Consider the following 23027-nt stretch of genomic DNA (forward strand, 5'->3'; position numbering starts at 1 on the left):
CAAGAGGTGCTGGAACACAGTTGCAAGACGTTACCGTCACATACTCACCTACTGGAACATTAACTGTGAGGGCTGCACTTGTAGAGAGCCCATTAACTCTGAACTCGTATGTCGCCCCATCAGATGCCTGCACATTTGAGATGCTCAGAATCTGAGACTGGCCATTCACTGACGCCTGTATGCGAGAGTTGAGCGCCAATATTGCACCGTTCTTATACCATTGTCCTGTTTGGACGTTACTCTGGGATAGGGTGACAACGAATGTGGCCTGACCTCCGGCATTGACTGTCTGGGCGGTTAATCCAGTGACAACAGCTGCAACATAATGCAATAATGATATTCAAAATACATCACGTATTGTAATGGTCAAAGTTGTTTTTTTCACCACACATCTCTGTTTCTACTGACTTTCAACTAGACATTATACAAAAAGGCTAGTAACTCTATAGCCAGGGGGAAGGGGTAGGGGTGATAATATTTTTGACTGTAGGTAAACAGAATATTCCATTCATGGTACTAACATTGAGTACATTGTTCCAACAATGAGAATACCTGAACTGTAAAGCAGTAATGATATAAAGAGTTCATATCGTATTCAAAGGTTGATACAATAATTATACCATTTTTCAGTATCTCATCTTGAAATACTGCCGACATATGTAAACATTTCAGACATTGCCTAAAAAGTTTTCAATTAACGATAATATACCAACATATTAACTGGTCATGATTCTGTAAGTCAAGGAGTCGTGCGGAGTAGTTGCAACAGTTGTCACATACTCACCTACTGCAACATTTACTGTGAGGGCTGCACTTGTAGAGAGCCCATTAACTCTGAACTCATACGTTGCCCCATCAGATGCCTGAACGTTTGAGATTCTCAGAATCTGAGACTGCCCATTCACTGACGCCTGTATGCGAGAGTTAAGCGCCAATACTGCTCCGTTCTTATACCATTGTCCTGTTTGGATGTTACTCTGGGATAGGGTGGCAACGAAGGTGGCCTGACCTCCGGCATTGACTGTCTGGGCGGTTAATCCAGTGGTAATAGTGACAGGGGTCGCTTGAAAGAAAATGTTCTCAAATTGAAACACAATTCAAAATGAAGGAGTCTGATAGTAGTTTAGTAGTGTGGTAGTTTGTTATTACTTTATTATAGGATATTTATACAGCGCATATATCCATGCAACTATTGCTCAAGGCGATGGTTTTTGTTTCCCTCGATCACTGGATGTCCGTCGCAGCGACTCAACTCCCTGGTTAGTATACAACTCTTGCTGCCTCTTGGCGCACCGAGTTTATTGAGGCTCTCTCATCCTAACGAAGTATCCATTCACTGCTGGGTGGACTGGGACTCATAGTCACAGTACTTTGTCCACGTTTACTACACGTTGCTGTGCCCGCAACTAGGTGTATGCATGTATCCATGTGGATTCGTGGGTTCTTTTAAGTACGCTAGGTGTTGTGACAACGCGGAAAGAGTCTGCACACAAAGTTGTCTGCACGGTTTTCACACCCGGTAACAGGTGGGGTCGATCTCAACACGATCTCAGGCGCTTTAGCCAGCTAGCACACCGCGCCCCACAAACTAGACCACGAACTTTAGTACACATCTCATAAGTGCAAATCGTAACGGACGAAACCTATGAATACACAATGCCATTTATAAAGAGGTCAAATTTAACACCTCATACTTCCCATTATAAGTACAGATTATAGTAGGTTTGTGTCCGGGATTCAAACCCACATCCTCAGATTCAGCCACCTAACCAACTAAGCGACCATGGCTTCTTACCCACCCCATCCCCACCCGAAAGTACTAGAATCTGTTCTTTACTGGGAAAGTGTGATCCCAAATAAAACATGTGACAAATCAAGACTAGACATTAATTCGAAAGAACCCTCTGTTAGAGACTCTCTGTGGAATACGATGCCGTGCCTCTTGCATGGTATCCTAGTTTGGAATCCTAATGATATCACATCACATGTACAATACATTCACCATACCACTACTCCTTAAGACTCGGTCTTGTATGTTAAAATCAACACGTTTAGATACGTAAGGACCTGTGAATGTCCGGGGTAGAATAGGCCTTCAGCAACCCATGCTTGCCATAAAAGACGACCATGCTTGTCGTAAGAGGCGACACATGGTTGACACATGTCATCGGTTCCCAATTGCGCAGATCGATGCTCATGCTGTTGATCACTGTATCGTCTGGTCTTATTTACAGACCGCCGCCATGTAGCTGGAATATTGCAGAGTGCGGCGTAAAACTTAACTCACTCACTCACTCACTAGATACGTAAGTATATAGACAGGGGATCGGGTGGGAGCTGGTCGGCGTGAATATTTTCTGCAACTTCCTTACAGTTTCAAAGGTAGAAAAGCTTAAAAGGAAGGATAACAATATATGGATGAACATCTTTACTGTTGTGAGAGCTATGTTTTGGCTTATCTTCAAGCTCACAAAAGATGCATCTCTGGCAGCATACTCCATTGATGTTGTTTGTTGGTTTGTTCTTTAACACCACCCTCAGCGATGATCTAGCTATATGGCGGCTTTGCGTAAATAACTGAATCTGGTCCAGACAATCCAGTGATCAAAAGCATGAGCATCGATCTTCCCAATGGGGATACGATTACATGTGCCAGCCAAGTCAGTGAGCCCCACCTCCCGATCCCGTTAGTCGCCTCTTACAAACATGGGTTGCTGAAGACTGATGAATCAGGTTGATATACTCCAAGAAAAACAAAGCTGATCCTGATCTACCTGATAAAACAGTGAGTTGAGCTGATATCGTCTGTCCAGTGACAGTGAATGTGACGGTTCCTGCATCCGTGCTGGCGAGGTTGGAGATGAAGAGCTGTCGAAAAATTCCGTTGGCAATGATGTCATACTTGCCAGGTTGATTGGTTAGTGGGACTCCATTAATGGCCCAGGTACCCGCGGCACTAACAGAATTAGCGACAACTGTCTGGAAGAAGGTAGTAGTTCCTGGGCTAGCTGTCACGTCCTGCATTTGTAGTAGGAAGACTGAAAAAACACAAACATTACTTTGTGTGTGTACGTGTCTGTTTGTCTCTGTCTGACACGTCCTGCAGTTGTAGTGGGAACACTGAAAGAACACAAACATTACTTTGTGTGTGTAAGTGTCTGTTTGTCTCTGTCTGACACGTCCTGGAGTTGTAGTAGGAACACTGAAAAAACGCAAACATTACTTTGTGTGTGTACGTGTCTGTCTGTCTCTGTCTGACACGTCCTGGAGTTGTAGTAGGAACACTGAAAAAACACAAACATTACTTTGTGTGTGTACGTGTTTGTTTGTCTCTGTCTGACACGTCCTGCAGTTGTAGTAGGAACACTGAAACAACACAAACATTACTTTGTGTGTGTACGTGTCTGTTTGTCTGTCTGACACGTCCTGGAGTTGCAGTAGGAACACTGAAACAACATAAGCATTACTTTGTGTGTGTACGTGTTTGTTTGTCTCTGTCTGACACGTCCTGGATTTGTAGTAGGAACACTGAAACAACACAAACATTACTCTGTGTGTGTACGTGTCTGTTTGTCTGTGTGACACGTCCTGGAGTTGTAGTAGGAACACTGAAAGAACACAAACATTACTTTGTGTGTGTACGTGTCTGTTTGTCTCTGTCTGACACGTCCTGCAGTTGTATTAGGAACACTGAAACAACACAAACATTACTCTGTGTGTGTAAGTGTCAATTTGTCTGTTTGACACGTCCTGGAGTTGTAGTAGGAACACTGAAAGAACACAAACATTACTTTGTGTGTGTACGTGTTTGTTTGTCTCTGTCTGACACGTCCTGCAGTTGTAGTAGGAACACTGAAACACCACAAACATTACTTTGTGTGTGTACCTGTCAGTTTGTCTGTCTGACACGTCCTGCAGTTGTAGTAGGAACACTGAAAGAACATAAACATTACTTTGTGTGTGTACGTGTTTGTTTGTCTCTGTCTGACACGTCCTGCAGTTGTAGTAGAAACACTGAAACAACACAAACATTACTTTGTGTGTGTACGTGTCAGTTTGTCTGTCTGACACGTCCTGCAGTTGTAGTAGGAACACTGAAAGAACATAAACATTACTTTTTGTGTGTACGTGTTTGTTTGTCTCTGTCTGACACGTCCTGCAGTTGTAGTAGGAACATTAAAAGAACACAAACATTACTCTGTGTGTGTACGTGTTTGTTTGTCTCTGTCTGACACGTCCTGGGGTTGTAGTAGGAACACTGAAAAAACACAAACATTACTTTGTGTGTGTACGTGTCAGTTTGTCTCTGTCTGACACGTCCTGCATTTGTAGTAGGAACACTGAAAGAACACAAACATTACTTTGTGTGTGTGTGCGTGTCTGTTTGTCTCTGTCTGACACGTCCTGCAGTTGTAGTAGGAACACTGAAACAACACAAACATTACTTTGTGTGTGTGTAAGTGTCAGTTTGTCTCTGTCTGACACGTCCTGGAGTTGTAGCAGGAACACTGAAACAACACAAACATTACTTTGTGTGTGTACGTGTCTGTCTGTCTCTGTCTGACACGTCCTGGAGTTGTAGTAGGAACACTGAAAAAACACAAACATTACTTTGTGTGTGTACGTGTTTGTTTGTCTCTGTCTGACACGTCCTGGAGTTGTAGTAGGAACACTGAAACAACACAAACATTACTTTGTGTGTGTACGTGTCTGTTTGTCTGTCTGACACGTCCTGGAGTTGTAGTAGGAACACTGAAACAACACAAACATTACTTTGTGTGTACGTGTCTGTTTATCGCTGTCTGACACGTCCTGGATTTGTAGTAGGAACACTGAAACACCACAAACATTACTCTGTGTGTGTACGTGTCTGTTTGTCTGTCTGACACGTCCTGGAGTTGTAGTTGGAACACGGGAAGAACACAAACATTACTTTGTGTGTGTACGTGTCTGTTTGTCTCTGTCTGACACGTCCTGCAGTTGTATTAGGAACACTGAAACAACACAAACATTACTCTGTGTGTGTAAGTGTCAATTTGTCTGTTTGACACGTCCTGCAGTTGTAGTAGGAACACTGAAAGAACATAAACATTACTTTGTATGTGTGCGTGTTTGTTTGTCTCTGTCTGACACGTCCTGCAGTTGTAGTAGGAACACTGAAACACCACAAACATTACTCTGTGTGTGTACCTGTCAGTTTGTCTGTCTGACACGTCCTGGAGTTGTAGTAGGAACACTGAAAGAACACAAACATTACTTTGTGTGTGTACGTGTTTGTTTGTCTCTGTCTGACACGTCCTGCAGTTGTAGTGGGAACACTGAAACAACACAAACATTACTTTGTGTGTGTACGTGTCAGTTTGTCTGTCTGACACGTCCTGCAGTTGTAGTAGGAACACTGAAAGAACACAAACATTACTTTTTGTGTGTACGTGTTTGTTTGTCTCTGTCTGACACGTCCTGCAGTTGTAGTAGGAACACTAAAAGAACACAAACATTACTCTGTGTGTGTACGTGTTTGTTTGTCTCTGTCTGACACGTCCTGGGGTTGTAGTAGGAACACTGAAAGAACACAAACATTACTCTGTGTGTGTACGTGTCAGTTTGTCTCTGGTGACACGTCCTGCAGTTGTAGTAGGAACACTGAAAGAACACAAACATTACTTTGTGTGTGTGCGCGTGTCTGTTTGTCTCTGTCTGACACGTCCTGGAGTTGTAGTAGGAACACTGAAACAACACAAACATTACTTTGTGTGTGTACGTGTCGGTGTTTGTCTCGTGTCACACGTGTTGGGGTTGTATGTTTTTGTTTGTGTTATGGCTCTGTGTTCATGCCCATATCTGTGGTTATGCCAGTCTGACTGTGTATGTCATTTTTGTTTGTATCTACGTACCTGTCCTCGAGTCTGTTTATGTTTTTGTACGTACATGTGAGTGTGCGCGCGCGCTTGTCTGCTTGTGAACGATAGAGACGGAGAATACAGACACACAGCGAGATTCAGAAAGAATTAATTCAGATACTCTCTATTTCAAGCGACACTCTGGTCAGTTCACACCCTAAGCATATCAACAATATTTTCACATTTTAAAAGAAGATGCATTGTAACAAATAAATACAACGGGCAATTAAGAATCTAGCTGAAAATATTAATATTGATAATTATTAGTATTTATAAAACGGTGCATTCCTTCAGAAGGGTTACCCTGAACTAGTAGAGAACTGATCGGCAATATTGAACAATGTTTTGGTTTTGATTTACTCATCAATAGTTTCACTGAGCTTCGAAATTTTCATTTGTGTTGTCTAGTTTTACCTTATGCTGCTTTGCCACTGTTAAAATAACATGTACTGTACTTCATCCAGGGGTAATAACAAATGCCATCACATGACTTTTTGGCCAGATGGGTGAGTGAGTTTAATTTTAAGCCGCAGTCAGCAATATTCCAGCTATATGGCGGCAGTCTGTAAATAATCGAATCTGAACTAGACAATCCAGTGATCAACAGCATGAGCATCGATCTGCACAACTGGGAACCGATGACATGTGTCAACCATGTGAGCGATCCCATTACTCGCATCTTACGACAAGCATGGTCGTCTTTTATGGCAAGCATGGGTTGCTGAAGGCCTATTCTACCCCGGACCTTCATGGGTCTTTTCGGCCAGGAATCGAACCACTGACCTGAAGCTCTACCCACTGCACTACAGGGTGGTCATATCTCACGAACGGTCAGTATTTGCATAAGCTCCCAGAAAACCCGTCATTGTCTTCTTTAGTTAAGCCAAGCGGGGAATGCGTTTGTTGATGACACCGAGCATCCAGAGTCGATTTCCCACACGGGCACAATGTGTGAAGATCGTTTCTGGTGTCCCCAGCCATCTTAGCGTTGGAACATTGTTTAAAGTGGCGTAAATATATACTCTCGCACTCATTTCTTTTTAGATAGGTATTGGCTATTCTCTTTCAATTTTTGCTGTGCTTCGAAGTGATATTGTTGTAAAATTATCGTTAAAATAGGCCTAAAACTACACTCATTCACTCACTCACTCTTGTGAGCCTACCTTGCTGGTGGGACAACTCAACACAGCACACCAGGATACAGAAGCTGGACAAGAGGACTCGTCCAATCATTGTTGGTTCCTATCTGAGAACCTGCAAAGTGCAACGTAGGATCGAGTGAGCAGCTAGCTCCAGATAATATATTTATATTAAGATGTTTATTTATCATTCAAAAATAGTATTCCACGGTAGATATCGCTTGTGTGAGATGAGAAGATATCTCCCAGGAGATATCGTCTGTTCTCAAAGACAGCTGATTTTGAACAAACTACTGACGATGCTATGACGTCATGAAGTTGATGACGTCACAATACTATGACATCGCTACACTGTTAATCTAATTTTCATAGATGTGCATTTTTCGGTGTAAACTAATGAAGAATTATTTTGGATTATGAAAAGAATGCCACACTCGTATCTTATGATATCAGTTATATCAGTTATATCAGTTATATATACGTTGATATCGTACTTTGTCCAAGTGTACTGCACATTTGTGTACCCTCAACTAGGTGTTTGCACGTATTCATGTGACCACCATCTGGTCATATACCAACGAATTCATGGGTTCTTTTAAGTACGCTAGGGATTTCGACAACACGGAAAGAGTCTGCATACAAAGTTGACTACACCTCAAGCTCGCTGGATCGCTAGTCTGGCGCTTTAGCCAGCTCCCAGTACTAACTCTTCTACAGTACTAACAGCAAATACCATAAAATGCGGAACATGTTCTCGGAACCAATGAAGGGTCATTTAAGATAAGACAAACGTGATGGTCCATACAACTGCGTCTCTTTTCCAAGAGAGACTAAGTCAAGGAGAAATGTGTTTCGTTATTGTGAAGCAAGTGTATAGCTTGAACATTAATCAAAGCCTGTTTCTTAACAACGTGTCATTGCGACACTCACATCTTCAACAGTGTGTTGATTTGCACGGTGACTCAGTGTGTGAGTACTTTACCGCTTTATCTACTCCCACTGCCCGGTCCTTGGAAACAAAAGCCTCCAGGAAAACATCTCTAGCGGTGTACACACTCCTTTCCTAACAAACATGTCATTGCGACACTCAAATCTTCATCAGTGTGGGGACCCATGAAGATCCGGGTTAGAATTTATCTTCAGTAACTCATACTTGTTGTAAGAGGGGATTAATGTCGTAGACATAGAGTCGTCAGGCCTGCTGACTAGGCTGGTACCCGTTATCGTATCCACTTGTGTAGATCGATGCTCATGTCGTTGATCACTGGATTGTCTGGTCCAGACGCGATTATCTAAAGACCACCGTCATATAGCTGGAATATTGCTGAGTTTGGCGTAAAACTAAACTCACTCACTCACTCTATCACCAGTGTGCTGACAATCACCCATAGAATTTCTACGAATATTTTTCAATGATGGGAGTAGGTATAAGCTCGCTCCGCTATCTTGAATACTCTGTGCTTTCTCTCGCTGATACCAAGAGCTTCTTACAATGGCACTCAAGCATCCAGGACGTCTTGTAATTCCTTTCCGTCTATCCAATAACCAAACCAGGTCAGAAAAACACAACATTCCGAGGGAAACTAGTACACAGGTCACAGATGATGACTCTTGAGACACTCCAACGTGGAGGTTTTGTGCTTACTCACAAACAGCATACCCGACTCTCAGCATACAGCGATTTGAGGCTCATTGTACCTTCCTAAAAGCATTGAAAATGTATACTGAGTTTAGTCAGGTATGACTTTAGAAGTACTTTAGCATTATGCGATCGTTCGGGGTTAATCATCATGTACAGTACATTCTATTTGATCAGTTTTGTGAACGGAGTATTTCTAGATGCAGGGTAGGTACCTCATTGAAGAGTTTGTGATACTGATGACACCGATAATATGTGTGTGTGTTAATATTAAATGGTTCATCTTTTACCTGTGATAATTAATGATTGTTAAGGATAGCAAGATTATCTTAATTGCAAACGTATGGACACGGCATTATGTATTTGGATAAATTTTCATTTGGGAAAACTTAACACCAAGATTCTTTCAACTGCAAGTGGTAAACTTTACTTTGGTTCAAATTCAGACGTATGACGCCTGCACATGAACAGTTTGGCATTTCATTGAGAGACTAAATATTCACCATTAAACAAACTGCGTGGGTTGAAATTAAGCAAACTGCGTGAGTTATCAAATGGCACTGATTCACTGGAGTTGACATATCCGTGCCTGTATACAAAACATGGATTGCACAATATCTTCTACACCGCGCTGGTGATAATAAACGTTTTTAGGGGACACAATGGATAATTTTCAAGGTCCGGAAGTGGGTATTTTATGTCATTTGTCTGTCCCCTGTCGGGGATAGTGTTGCATTAGATATTAGCAAAACATAGTTGGTGTGGTGTGGTGTGGTGTGGTGTGGTGTGGTGTGGTGTGGTGTGGTGTGGAGTGGTGTGGTAAGATGTGATGTGATGTGATGTGATGTGGTGTGGTGTGGTGTGGTGTGGTGTGGTGTGGTGTGGTGTGGTATGGTGTGGTGTTGTATGGTGTGATGTGGTGTGGTGTGGTGTGGTGTGGTATGGTGTGGTGTTGTGTGGTGTTGTGTGGTGTGGTGTGGTGTGGTGTTGTGTGGTGTTGTGTGGTGTGGTGTGGTGTGGTGTGGTGTGATGTGGTGTGGTGTGGTGTGGTGTGGTGTGGTGTGGAGTGGTGTGGTAAGATGTGATGTGATGTGATGTGGTGTGGTGTTGTGTGGTGTGGTGTGGTATGGTGTGGTGTTGTGTGGTGTTGTGTGGTGTTGTGTGGTGGGGTTGGTGTGGAGTGGTGTTGTGTGGTGTTGTGTGGTGTGGTGTGGTATGGTGTGGTGTTGTGTGGTGTGATGTGGTGTGGTGTGGTGTGGTGTGGTGTGGTGTGGTGTGGTATGGTGTGCTGTTGTGTGGTGTTGTGTGGTGTTGTGTGGTGTGGTGTGGTGTGGTGTGGTGTGGTGTTGTATGGTGTGGTGTGGTGTGGTGTGATGTGGTGTGGTGTGGTGTGGTGTGGTGTGGTGTGGTGTGGTATGGTGTGGTGTTGTGTGGTGTGGTGTGGTGTGGTGTGGTGTGGTGTGGAGTGGTGTGGTAAGATGTGATGTGATGTGATGTGGTGTGGTGTGGTGTGGTGTGGTGTGGAGTGATGTGAAGAGGTGTGGTGTGGTGTGGTGTGGTGTGGTGTGGTGTTGTGTGGTGTGGTGTGGTGTGGTGTGGTGTGGTGTGGTGTGGAATGGTGTGGTAAGATGTGATGTGATGTGGTGTGGTGTGGTGTGGTGTTGTGTTGTGTGGTGTGGTGTGGTGTTGTGTGGTATGGTGTGGTGTTGTGTGGTGTTGTGTGGTGTTGTGTTGTGTGATGTGGTGGGGTTGGTGTGGAGCGGTGTTGTGTGGAGTGGTGTGGTAAGGTGAGGTATGGTGTGGTGTTGTGTGATGTGGTGTGGTGTGGTGTGGTGTGGTGTGGTGTGGAGTGGTGTGGTAAGATGTGATGTGATGTGATGTGGTGTGGTGTGGTGTGGTGTGGAGTGATGTGAAGAGGTGTGGTGTGGTGTGGTGTTGTGTGGTGTGGTGTTGTGTGGTGTGGTGTGGTGTGGTGTGGTGTGGTGTGGTGTGGAATGGTGTGGTAAGATGTGATGTGATGTGATGTGGTGTGGTGTGGTGTGGTGTGGTGTGGTATGGTGTGGTGTTGTGTGGTGTGGTGTGGTGTTGTGTGGTATGGTGTGGTGTTGTGTGGTGTTGTGTGGTGTTGTGTTGTGTGATGTGGTGGGGTTGGTGTGGAGCGGTGTTGTGTGGAGTGGTGTGGTAAGGTGAGGTATGGTGTGGTGAGCAAGAGTTTATAACAGCTGATTTGACTAGATGGGAATATATTGCGTTTGCAGGTGTAAATGTGCGTAGGTGCTTGAGTGTCCCTGTTCGTGTATGTGATTTTGAGCGTTTGTATACCAGTTTAGGTGGAGTGAAGGAGTTAGTGAATGGGTTTGGGTTAATGAGTGAATGAGTGTAGCTTTGCGCCGCTTTAGTACTATTCCAGCACTATCACGGTGGAAGACACACCAAAAATAGGTTTTACACATTGCACCCATGTGAGTGAATTGGGGATCGAACCTCTACCCTATCTCGTAACAGCTCCATAAATCAATGGAGGTAACACTCACGACTGTACACAAAGAACTTTCCAAACTACTCCAGAGAGCCCGGATGTTAAGCCTTAAGGCGTTTTCTCTCTAACGTGACGTCATCATGAGGTGACACTGGTAACAGATATGTTTAATTCCAAATTGCACGCCACTGAACAGGGATTAAATGACTCGTCCCATTTCCAGGCGCCCAGGCCTTTAGCCTGTACTCGTTCAGTACACCATACTCGTTCAGTGTGTCGACAGCTCAAGCTGTATGTCGAGTTTAGGTACGTAGTGGAGCAGTCAACCGAATCATGAACCTGACCATCTAGATGCATACTGTCACATGTAATACGAAACGTAGTTGTCACTGGGACCTAGTTATTTTTAACCCGGAAACCTTGAAACAGGTTGAGCAGAGACTTACCGAGTCAAGGCGCGGTGAGGCAGCCTCATATCGTTTTCCGCCCTCCCCTGGTCTTCTGACATGTTTACATGGTGTGAAGTCAATTTTTCTGGCACCCACCGTCACTGCTGAAGGCGGTGTAAAACTGCATTCACTCACTATATGTGAATATATGTGGATATATTCTCCTAACCAGAGCACACGAAGTCATCGGTTATTTCATTGTCAGCGATGGCTGAGTGGGTTAGATCGCAGATTTTGTGCTGCGAATAACTGTGAGGGTTGGAGTCGTGGGTAGGACTCAACCCTCACAAGAGGACAAGGATCGGTACTTTACTGAACATATTTAATTCGAAACAGTTGTAGCTATATTTAGATTCACTGCTACAGAAAACGACTGCGTGATGTGTTAGAGTCGGTTTCTATGAAAAAAGCTTTGCTACATGGTGCTTCTTCTGGGCACAGCTTGTGAACTACACAAAAATACACGGGACAAATAATTATAACATTTGCTTGTGCGTTTATTGTTTGATGTCTATCCCCACTGTATTGTATAATGACTGTTATCCATCTGGAACAAGTTAAGCAACGGTCACAAACACACTCATATTCTGCGTCTAGACCAGACAATCCACTTACCAACAATTACGATCAATAACGAGTTCGCGGCGTATGACATTCGTAGGTCTATGATAAACTGTGTAGTTACGACAGGTCGTAACTTTACGAAGCTTCGTGAATTCAGGGACCGTGCATATACCACAAACCATAGACTCTACTTTGGCACCTCCTACCTAGTACTGCACAATAACCTTTGACAAACAGCCTTAGCAACGTCAAGTGAGTACCTTCACCGCACATTACGCATGCGCGTTGGTAGTTTGGTAGTGCTGTACAAAAAGATTCATGTGGCGTAAGCCATGGGTATATTTTCTCTGTGCGTTTGCATGCTAACCTAAATTCATGTCCTCAGAATCAACTTTTGCAAAACTGCTTGTTATTGTGTACGAGCGTAGGAGTGATGCAGGGGCTTGCGAATGGCGGGCATTATTCATGATCCACTTCTGACATGTGTCACAAACACAAGCGCACGACAGTCATTATTATAATGCAACGAAACAACACATGACAAGAGAAGATATACTCATCTATGTGACAAACTTCTGTTCAAAAATCACTCAAAGCTTCTGCCAACTATGACTGCACAAAGGCTTACATAAACATTCGAAACACTGGTCAGATACGACTTATCAACAGATATCAGATTTATCAACAACAAAACAACAGCTTTGCTCGTTCAAGCCTGTGTAATCTCTCATCTAGATTATTGCAACTCCCTTCTTCTCTGGCTGCAAAAACATCTTACCTTTTAACTTAAGAAAGTCCAAAATTCTGCTGCTAGACTAGTCAAAAGAACCAGAAGATTAGAACATATCACCCCAATCCTGAAAGATCTCCACTCGCTCAAAGTAGAGGGCAGAAACAAAGAATCACGTTTAAAGCACTGACTGGTCCATACATGCCCGAACTCATCCAAGAACACAAACCTGAGAGAACTCTATGTTCTTGTGTCTTTTGTATTTTCTTTCAACTCGTACATCATTTGGAGAGAGAATCCCCCACCCCACCCCCTCCCTTAAACATACGGAACTCCTCACCCCTCTCCCCCAACTTGAAATGAGTAGTGTCCATGCGCGCAGTGAAATCAATACTGAAAATTCCTTTGCTGAGAGTCTGCTGCTGTTGATTCACAAGCGCATTTTAACAGCTGAATGTGCTGGAAATACCCGCAATATATATTTCAATTCTGCCATTTTCATATCCATGTTCTATAAATGCTATCGCCAAGGTTCACATATACGACATGACATTACATGTCATGCTTTTCAATATGATCACTATATATAGAAAATGGAGCTAGTGTGTTACATACACAACACTGTATTCACTCATACTCTATTCGTAGAAGCAAAGACGGTGTTTAAACGTTCTCGCTTTGAAAAGTTGTAGGCGTAACATCATGTGAGTAGCTAAACAGATAGCATTGTACATCACCTTAAACTGGTTTTATTGCTGGTTTGCGCAGGCCGACGTGGTCACCCCATACCCTAGGAGATCTGATCTGATCTAACACAAGCGATATCTCCTGTGGAACACAGTTTTGGATGGTAAACCATGCATTGACAACCATTAAATACCCACTGAATTTCAAATGTTTGAAATGGAGCAAATTAAGACAGACAAGAAGTTGACACCCATAAAGATGTATGTGTTGTTATTGACTTGGCTACTTCTAGAATGCCAACCAAACAGTTTGATAAATCTTTGACAAAATCAGGTGGACATATCATCCTTGCTGAGGACTCAGCATTTCAGTATATATTTACTGCGTACTGGCAAAAAAGTTGTACTGCAATATATTATATATATATTATATATATATACTGATCAACATCAGGAGCATCGATCTACGAAAACCATACGGCAGGATGCGGCGTAAAACTAAACTCACACTCACATGTGTCTGGTCTTATTTCTATTTGTTTGATTTACGCCTCACTCAGCAAAGTTCCATCTATACCAGTATATTGCGATTCTATTACCCGAAGAATATAATACCCGTAATGCGATACATCTTGGAAAGCAATGGGATATTCAATGTTTAACAGTGAGCGGCACCGACATACAACAACAGTTCGAATTTAAATTTGTTTTGGAGAGATTGTATTTTCTGTTTATCGTATGTAAATATGCTGTTCTGTCAAGTAATTGCTATGGACAACTTCAGTGTGAATAAAAGTCTGTGTAGATTTCAACTTAGACCATAGCGATAATCACAAAACACCATGTATACTTGGTTCTGAGAAACAAAATAAAAATATTACGATGGGTATCGTCTTAAATGCATCGCTATACCGTTATTACCATAGAGTCCTAGAATTTACGACATGCAAAAGGTTGGTCAAACACTGGTGTAGGACCGCAAAAGATAAAAAGTCGTGAATCATGCATTGGAAATATCGGCTTTGTGTTTATTTGTTGTTTAACGCCTCATTCAGCAATTTTCAGGCTAAATGACAACGGCTTTATAAATTCCTCAGTCCGGACTGGACAATCCCGTGATTGAGATCAGCATAAATTTACGCAAACTGAACACCATGGAACGATTCAAGCAAGACTACCAGTTCCAATTAGTCGCCTTCAGCACTGTTCCAACTATATGGTTTCGATCGACAATCCAGTGATCAACAGCATGAGCATCGATGTACACATTTGGGATACCACATGCATTAGTCAAATCAGCGAGCCTTACCATCCCGTTAATCACATTTAACGACAAGCATGAGTGACTGGAAGAATTATTCCAAGGGGTTTGGAGCATGGCACTAGTTAAGACACAGGCAGGATTCACTCTGCGAGAAAATATGTTTTCAGTTTAAAAGAAGTAGGCTAATATCAGTGTATGTATACTTGTCCGACTACCCGTAACATGGTAGCTTTCGGTCTGGACTGGTAGCTTTTGGAAGGGTTTGTTTAGTTTTACCATTTACACAGACATCATCACACCCGGGCTGGGTATTTTTGGAACCTATTTCGTACACTGGTAACTTCCTCGTAACTTATAATGGGCTGGATGAGTGTTAGTTAACGCCGCAATCATCACTATTCAGCAATATGGCGGAGGTCGACAATCCAGTGATCAACAGCATGAGCATCGATCTACTCAAATGGGATCCGACATGTGTCAATCAGGTCAGCGAGCCAGACAATACCTTTACGACAAGCATGGGTTCCTGAAGAACAGTTCTAACCCGGATCTTCACGGGTTACACATTATTTTTAAAAAAATGAAGAGTTACTACGACGTTCCGCCGACGTGAATAACATCACTATTTACAGCAAAAAGATGTATTTACCAGTACTAGTGACGCTTACTGTTGCACCACACAGAGAAAGACCCTTGTAGGCCAGGCTTAATCACACACCCATGTTTGACATTCTCATGCGCGTCAACACATCATCGTTTTCAGTACAAGACTTATGATTCATAACCAATACCACTGGAGAAAAGGATGTATATTTTGTAGAGCACTGCCCTACCCGAACCCTCATTAGCACACAACAGCTACTATAACCTATAGTTGTGAAATATGTATTGGTAGGTGGGCCTTGAATTCGCCCAGTCAAGCGTCTCGCCCGCTGGCTCAGAGCACACTTTGTCAAACAAGATCCATTGAGAACCTATCTTTGTCAATGTTCCACTTTAAACGGAACATTTAGAAAAGGGAGGAAAAACTATTCGTGGAATGGAGTCATTTCAGGGTCAAGGTACATCAACGCGTTCTCAAAATGTCCACATATTTATATATTTCTTGACTATACATGTTTATGGTAGTCATTAGGAATGTTTGTCTCTGTAAATAAATTTGTTTGGTTGTTTTACGCCGCACTAAGCAATAGTTCAGCTATATGTCTACTGTCTGTAAATGTTCGAATCTGGATCAGACAATCCACTGATCAACATCACGAGCATCTATCTACGAAAAGTATATAGCAGGGTGCGGCGTAAACCCTAAATTCACACTCACATGTATCTGGTCTCATTTCTGTTTGTTTGATTTACGCCTCACTCAGAAAAAGTTACTTCTATATCTCTCTCTAACTACTCAATATCATGACCATCAATCTGCGCAGTTTGGATACGATGACAAGTGTCAATCAAGTCAGCGGGTCTGACCACCCGATTCTGTTAGTCGCCTCTTACGACAAGCATAGGGTGGTGGAAAGCAGTTCAAACGAACTTAAAGTCCATGCCCGTCATGAAAAGAATGCTTGTATGAAAGAAACGAGATAATTGAGAGTAGGTATTATGTGTCATCATCAGTACATGGTTCCCTGGAACTGGGCTTTAGACATCGTATCCCTCTAATGAATCGAACTCGGATCTTCGCCTCTGCGAGCAAGCACTTACACCACTCGGCTCCTCAGTTGGCCCTTACGATACATTTGACATTGTTATAATCTAATCGCTCCCTATTTCAAAATAGTGAGTGGGCAAAAGCTGAAATTGGGTTTTTAAAAATTGACGGTTATGCAAAATATGCTACTTAAATTGTCAAGGAATGGTTACTGAGACCATGATTTAGCGGTTTCATTACTTTGACGAAGCATGGATTTCTTGATTAAGAATATCTCAAAATACAAATACAGAGGCAATTGTTGAAGAGTCTTATCCGTTCAACTGACGTTCAGCCTTTTAATGAAGGGAGGTCTGACAGGGTTATTTTGCTCTCACTTCGAGGAATGTGATCCACAAACTGGACAGTACAAGTGACCAGTTGACCTAAGAATTAAAAGCAGTCTTAGCAAAACAATGATTTCAAACACTGGCTACCTCCGCGCCAAAAACAACTGTATGCATGGCGATGAAATAGAATAACAGTCTCTATTTGGAATGCCACAATTTAATCGCCGCGGATACCGACGTATATTGAGTTGAATATAACAGAGAATCCGTTAATGGTTTTTTAGTTCTTCTTTTTTTAAATAACCTACTCAACACAATCCTAGTTAACAGTCCGCGTGACCTACTGTCACATGTTCACCTTGAGTGCATGTATTCAACGCTTGAGAAGGTTCGTGTCCAGTGGAAGTACAGGCACATCTATGTGCGTCACATTCAGCGTAAAGCACACCCGGATTGTTTGGATGGATGTCACTATGGATGGGTGGATGTGCAGTGATGGTGAAGGGATGAATGGATTGAGTGATGGATGGATGAACTGATGTTTCTATGTTTGCATATGCTGATGATCAAACGGATGATGATGGCTCGATGGTTAGATGATGCATGGATATGTGGATGTAAGGGTAGACAGGATGGGTGGATGATTGTTAGATGATATATGGATGGGTGGATATGTGGATGTAAGGGTAGACAGGATGGGTGGATGATTGTTAGATGATATATGGATGGGTGGATATGTGGATGTAAGGGTAGACAGGATGGGTGGATGATTGTTAGATGATATATGGATGGGTGGATATGTGGATGTAAGGGTAGACAGGATGGGTGGATGATTGTTAGATGATATATGGATGGGTGGATATGTGGATGTAAGGGTAGACAGGATGGGTGGATGATTGTTAGATGGCTAGATGATACATGGATGGGTAGATGGGTGGAAGTAAGGGTAGGTAAGATGGATGGATGGATGAATGGATGCTTGTTAGATGCTAGATGATACATGAATGGATGGATGGGTGAAAGTAAGGGTAAGAAGGAAGGATGATAGACAATACACGGATGGTCTGACGGATGACGGCGGGACGAATGAATGGTGACTCACTTTTCAATAGACATGGAAGGGAGGGGACCGAGAGATACAGTCCAGTATTGCTCTTCGGAAACTGAGCATTTCTCAGGTAGTTATCTCGCAATCGACCCATAATCAAAATGTATGAAATCATCCTCAAAACGCAATTGTCTCGACACTCACCTAGTCATTAGTAATACATGTTCAGATCGGTGCTTACAGATTCAATTACAGTCGAGTCGGTATTGTGTATGGTTTGAGCACAGACGTGTATATAGCCGTATAACAAATGCATGTCTAAACGGTGGCTTACACGTGGCATTATGATCGCGAGATTTTTCAGTATACTGTAGAGAGGGTCCGGGTGGTACTTGGAACAGTCAGGGTAGGGTTCATCTTCAGGTCCAGGCTGCACAGAAAAATAATGGGACTGCTATGAGGGCGCATGCCTTGTCGAACCCACCAAGAACATATCACAGAATATGTGGAATCCCTGCAGCACCACGAGTGTTATAAAGACAGTGCTTCTGGCAGCAAATCCATGCACCGTCCCAATGTCTGACTGGGAGGCACCAAACCTATGGTGAAGACTTTACGACAAAACTTTTATGGTGTCTTCTAAAGACTTCAAAACAAATTCAAAACAAAAACAAAAACACACAAACAAAACCAAAAAAACACAATAAATAAAAAACAAAAAAATAAATAAAAACAGCAAGAGCAAAAAAGAGGGTTCGGTGGTCCTGTGTTAATTACAATTAACGCTAATAAAACCGCCATCGCAACACATCCTATATTTCCTAAAACATCCTCACTTCCTGACACTATGGAACTGCAATACATTGGTATATAAAACCTTAGCCTCACCTTCATGAAAGCCACAGGCAAGCGAGCGCCGGGTGTGGAGGACTTGCTCGACCCACACCTAAACCTGTTCTAGTATATCTCCAGAATGGCTCCAAGTTTCACGCTCTCGGGGTATTCAATGCAGTACAGAGATGACACAATGGGCGGGCCGTACGTATCCCACACCAATGAAGAGATAATTTTGTAAGTATATCCCACAGTTGAAAATAGGTCAGTGAATCTATTTAGTCACATACGTTCAATCACATTGTTTTGTTGTATGAATCTACTGCATGTACAGCGCTACAAGGTGCACCTCATGCTAAAGTGGGTTTGAAAGGATTCTGTTTGTGTTGACAGAGAGGTGAAATTGGTTTTGCCGACTTTCATCGCTTGGATGTGTCCGCCGGGTCGCTTTTGGGTAGTAGGGCACGTCCTAATTCGGTTCAGTGATTGCTGTACCTTTCTCTAGTTGCCAGATATTGCCAGGCGTAACCATCCAACCAGAGAAGTAGTTGATATGCAGCTTATAAGCAACGCGAGATATTCTTAACTCGTAAGTAATTTCGGCCTTCGAGTGATACATTCCTAGAGACACCCAGAGTAAAACACGGGTGTAATAGTACTAGTGAATACTCTGTCTCCCTATTAATCAAATAACGGGAGAGACGCCATGGTGCCATGGTAGAGAAAAGCGCTGTTGCTGCAAATCTGATGCTGCTGCACTCCGAAGATTTCTGTCGAGTCACCTAGACTTCGAAACTAGCAGGATGAGGAGTGAGCGGTGCAATTCAACCTATTATTGCTAATGATAATGTGCTTATTTCTTGCTTATTTACTATACCCTGTCCCTTCGTTCAACTTATTTCTGACGGTACCCTGTCCATTATGTCAACTTCGGACAATACCCTGACCGCTGGTTCAACGTACTTCGGACAACACCCTGACCGTTAGTTCAAAGTACTTTTGACAATACCCTGACCGTTAGTTCAACGTACTTTGGACAATACTCTGTAAGTTCAACTTCTGGCAATGCCCATACCACTAGTTCAACTTCTTTCTGACAACAACCTGTCTGTTAAAGTAACTTCTACCCCGTCCATTTGTCCAACTTATGACAATACCCTGTCCATACGTATAACATATATCTCACAAAACCTTGTCCATTAGTTCGGCTTAGGTCGAACAATACCCTCTTTGTCAGTTCAACTTCTGACAATACCGTGTCTCTTGGTTCAACTGCTGACAATACTCAGTATACTAGTTCAACTTCTGACAATACCCAGTATATTAGTTCAACTTCTGACAATACCCAGTATATTAGTTCAACTTCTGACAATACCCTGTCCATTCTGTCAACGTCTGACAATACCAGTCCATAAGACCAACTTCTGACAATACCCCGTCCTTTAGTTCAACTTATGTCTGACAATACCCTACCCATTTGTTCAACGCATTTCTGACAATACTCTGTCCATTTGTTCCATACATTTCTGACAATAACCTGTCCATTTGTTCCACACGTTTCTGACAATATCCTTTATCCTACTAGTTCAACAGTGATAAAACCATGTCCATTAGCTCAGGACATATCTGAAAATACCCTGCCCACTAGTTCAATTCTGGCAATACCCTGTCCACTAGTTCAATTCTGGCAATACCCGGTCCATTAATTCAACACATTTCTGACAATACCCAGTCCAATTGTTCTCGCTAAAAGCCACAAAGGTAGCAATGGTTATGGCGATTTTAAAGCGACCATACTTTCAGTTTAGTATAACCTGTGTTCGTTATACTTATTTCGATTTTAACTCACAGCGAGAGTTCATGATACGCATGTCAGTTTCATGTTTGGATTACCGTCACCTCAAGATAATTCTCCCGTATGTTCATTAAATATTTACTTCTTCTTTAACGTTTGTTGTGGAGGCTCCATGCAGTCAAGTTACAGGTATGTGACTCGAGAGACTTGACATGACCAACACGTAACTGAACATCTGGTTGGTATGCTTGTTTAAGGCTGCACTCAGCTATGGTAACGCTTTATGACAGCGGTCGGTAAATAATCGAGTTTGGGCCAGGCAAGCCAGTGATCAACCTCTATATAATTAGGACACGACGACAGATTTAAACCAAGTCAGTGAGTCTTCCCTTCCGATCCCGTTAGTCGCCGCTTAAGACATGGGTTGCTGAAGATCAGTTTATGCTCGGATCTTCGCGGGTCTCACAAAATCTACCCGCAAGGCAGTGAACATAATAAACGACCCTGGCCACTCGATCAGTTAAACATCCATAAGGGCAAATTGCGTAGGTGGTTGAAGATCCCTTCAAACCAAACACACCCACGAGGGTAAGTAAGAAATTCTGAAAAACCACTTTAGTTGCTGTGTATCGATCGAACCTCACAGGCATTTCAAACGGAATAAATATATTTCCCAGATAATACTACTCAGCTGACACGGTGTGTTGTGAATGTGAAATGTTTGTACAGAGTTCCTAGTATTTACCCTCTCAATACACTCTACACTACGGTCCTAATGCGTTGGGGATTGCGAAAGACGGCGATTCTGTCTTAGCGCTAGAGTGTTGTTCCACTTTCGACGACGCTTTAAGAAATCGGGGTCGACATAGATATATACGTAAGGTCAGGGGCGGTGGGGTAGCCTCGTGGTTAAAGTGTCTGCTCGTCAAGTTGAAGACCCGGGTTCGATTCCCCTTATGGGTACAATATGTGAGGGCCATTTCTGGTGTCCCCTGGATATTGCTGAACGCTCAAAGCGGCATAAAACTGTTGTCACTCATGTTATGTCTTATGCAGGCTGTGTCATTACATTAGGTAATTACGGGGACTACAACAGTTCCTGCTGAACAAGAGTAGAAGTGAGGGTGTTGTGTTTGGTACCTCCATAAAATAGGGGTCAGTAGGGTAACTAAGTTGTTAGGTTCGCTCGTCACGCCGGGGATCCGGATTCGATTCCCTAATTGGTTACATGAAACCCATTTCTGGTGTTTCCGGCAGTGATATTGCTGGTATATTGCGGTGTAAAACTAAACTCACACACTCGTTCAGCCACCGTGCAAAGAAGCTAAAAGTAATCAGCGGTAATTACTGATGTATAATGTCCAAACACCGTTTACCCTCCGTCAGGCTGTTGTATGTCAAATTGTGGCATTAAGTGTTGTGCAGCTGAAAACGTTGTGCTGGGTAGCCTAGTCAATAGATTTCATGTTTGTTTAATTATTAGCAACAATCAAACATATGAGCATTCTGCATGTTCTTGCTCAGTTCATGTTGTTCAAGGGGGCTCTACGCATTATTTTGACAAAATGACGGTGAATAATCGAGTCTAGATCAGACTAGCTATCAGTCCTGGGATTGACATCTTGAACATGGGTTTTTGCAGTTGGCACATACATCATGTAAGTCAGCGAACCGGGTCAGTAAATTCAGTTGCTTACTATCAGTGATGACCCTCACCTTAACGCACCATTAGAATAGCTAAGTGGGTGTACACTTGTATAATAAACAGCCCAGTCAAATTAAGGAACAAGAAGACCACATGCAGGGACTGATGGGTGGATGTCAAAACCTTGATATCGAATCACTTGCTCGTGTCAGTGCCAGGTTCATGACCAGACAATCAAGTGATTGATATGGTGAGCAGAACGCCATCGCTGACGTCTGGAAACCTGACGTAAGTAGCTGAGTTCGGATATCCCGAGTGTCGATTGTTCTTAGCATATTCGTGGGTATTCTGTAGTGATACAAATATATTAACTGGTGTGCTTTCACTTTCAATGTCAATAGCAGAGAGTTGTCTCCCTTCGCAGCTGAGTTGACCTCAGACCACAATTATTTTCCTTCTTTGCTATCTTCAGTCACCATAACTGGTATGCTCTGTTCTCCTGCTGCAAGCTTACCAGCCTGCCTCTTGTCACTTCATCGACAAAGAATCAGCATGAATCTACAGTCTCAGTTTTACTGTATCCACTGGCAACAATGGACCCGGAAGTTAAGAAACACACTAAACAACCCTGAGTCAAATGATGAACTGCTGGAGTCGATACCATGTGCAGATTGCAAACAAAAACATTTTGTAATAAAGTACGATGCCTGACATTTGTTTATGCTATCACTAGTCATCCAGAAAATAATAGCCAGAGAGGACAACTCATTAACACAAGAAACAAGAGACTTCTGTTTTCCTCCCTGGTCATCTTTGAGGAGTAACTGTGGTCTGAAGCCAACTGAGATCCAGTCATCAAAAACCACTGAAACATT

The 23027-nt window shown here is 42.8% G+C and overlaps 1 protein-coding gene across 2 annotated transcripts in view; it reads right to left on the reverse strand.

Moving 5' to 3' along the window:
• The window catches only part of LOC137259878 (SCO-spondin-like), a 93385-nt gene extending 74546 nt beyond the window's left edge, over nt 1-18839 (reverse strand). For both annotated transcript variants that reach the window (XM_067797511.1, XM_067797510.1), the window contains exons 1-5: nt 18767-18839; nt 7064-7154; nt 2775-3038; nt 785-1063; nt 49-315 (exon numbers count right to left, since the gene is read on the reverse strand). In XM_067797511.1, coding sequence (XP_067653612.1) covers nt 49-315; nt 785-1063; nt 2775-3038; nt 7064-7133 — 880 coding nt within the window. In that variant the 5' untranslated portion in view covers nt 7134-7154; nt 18767-18839. The remainder of the gene's footprint in view (nt 1-48; nt 316-784; nt 1064-2774; nt 3039-7063; nt 7155-18766) is intronic.
• Between the last annotated feature and the right edge of the window lie 4188 nt (nt 18840-23027).

The sequence above is a fragment of the Haliotis asinina genome, chromosome 13 (assembly GCF_037392515.1).
Source record: "Haliotis asinina isolate JCU_RB_2024 chromosome 13, JCU_Hal_asi_v2, whole genome shotgun sequence".
NCBI classification, from domain to species: domain Eukaryota; kingdom Metazoa; phylum Mollusca; class Gastropoda; order Lepetellida; family Haliotidae; genus Haliotis; species Haliotis asinina.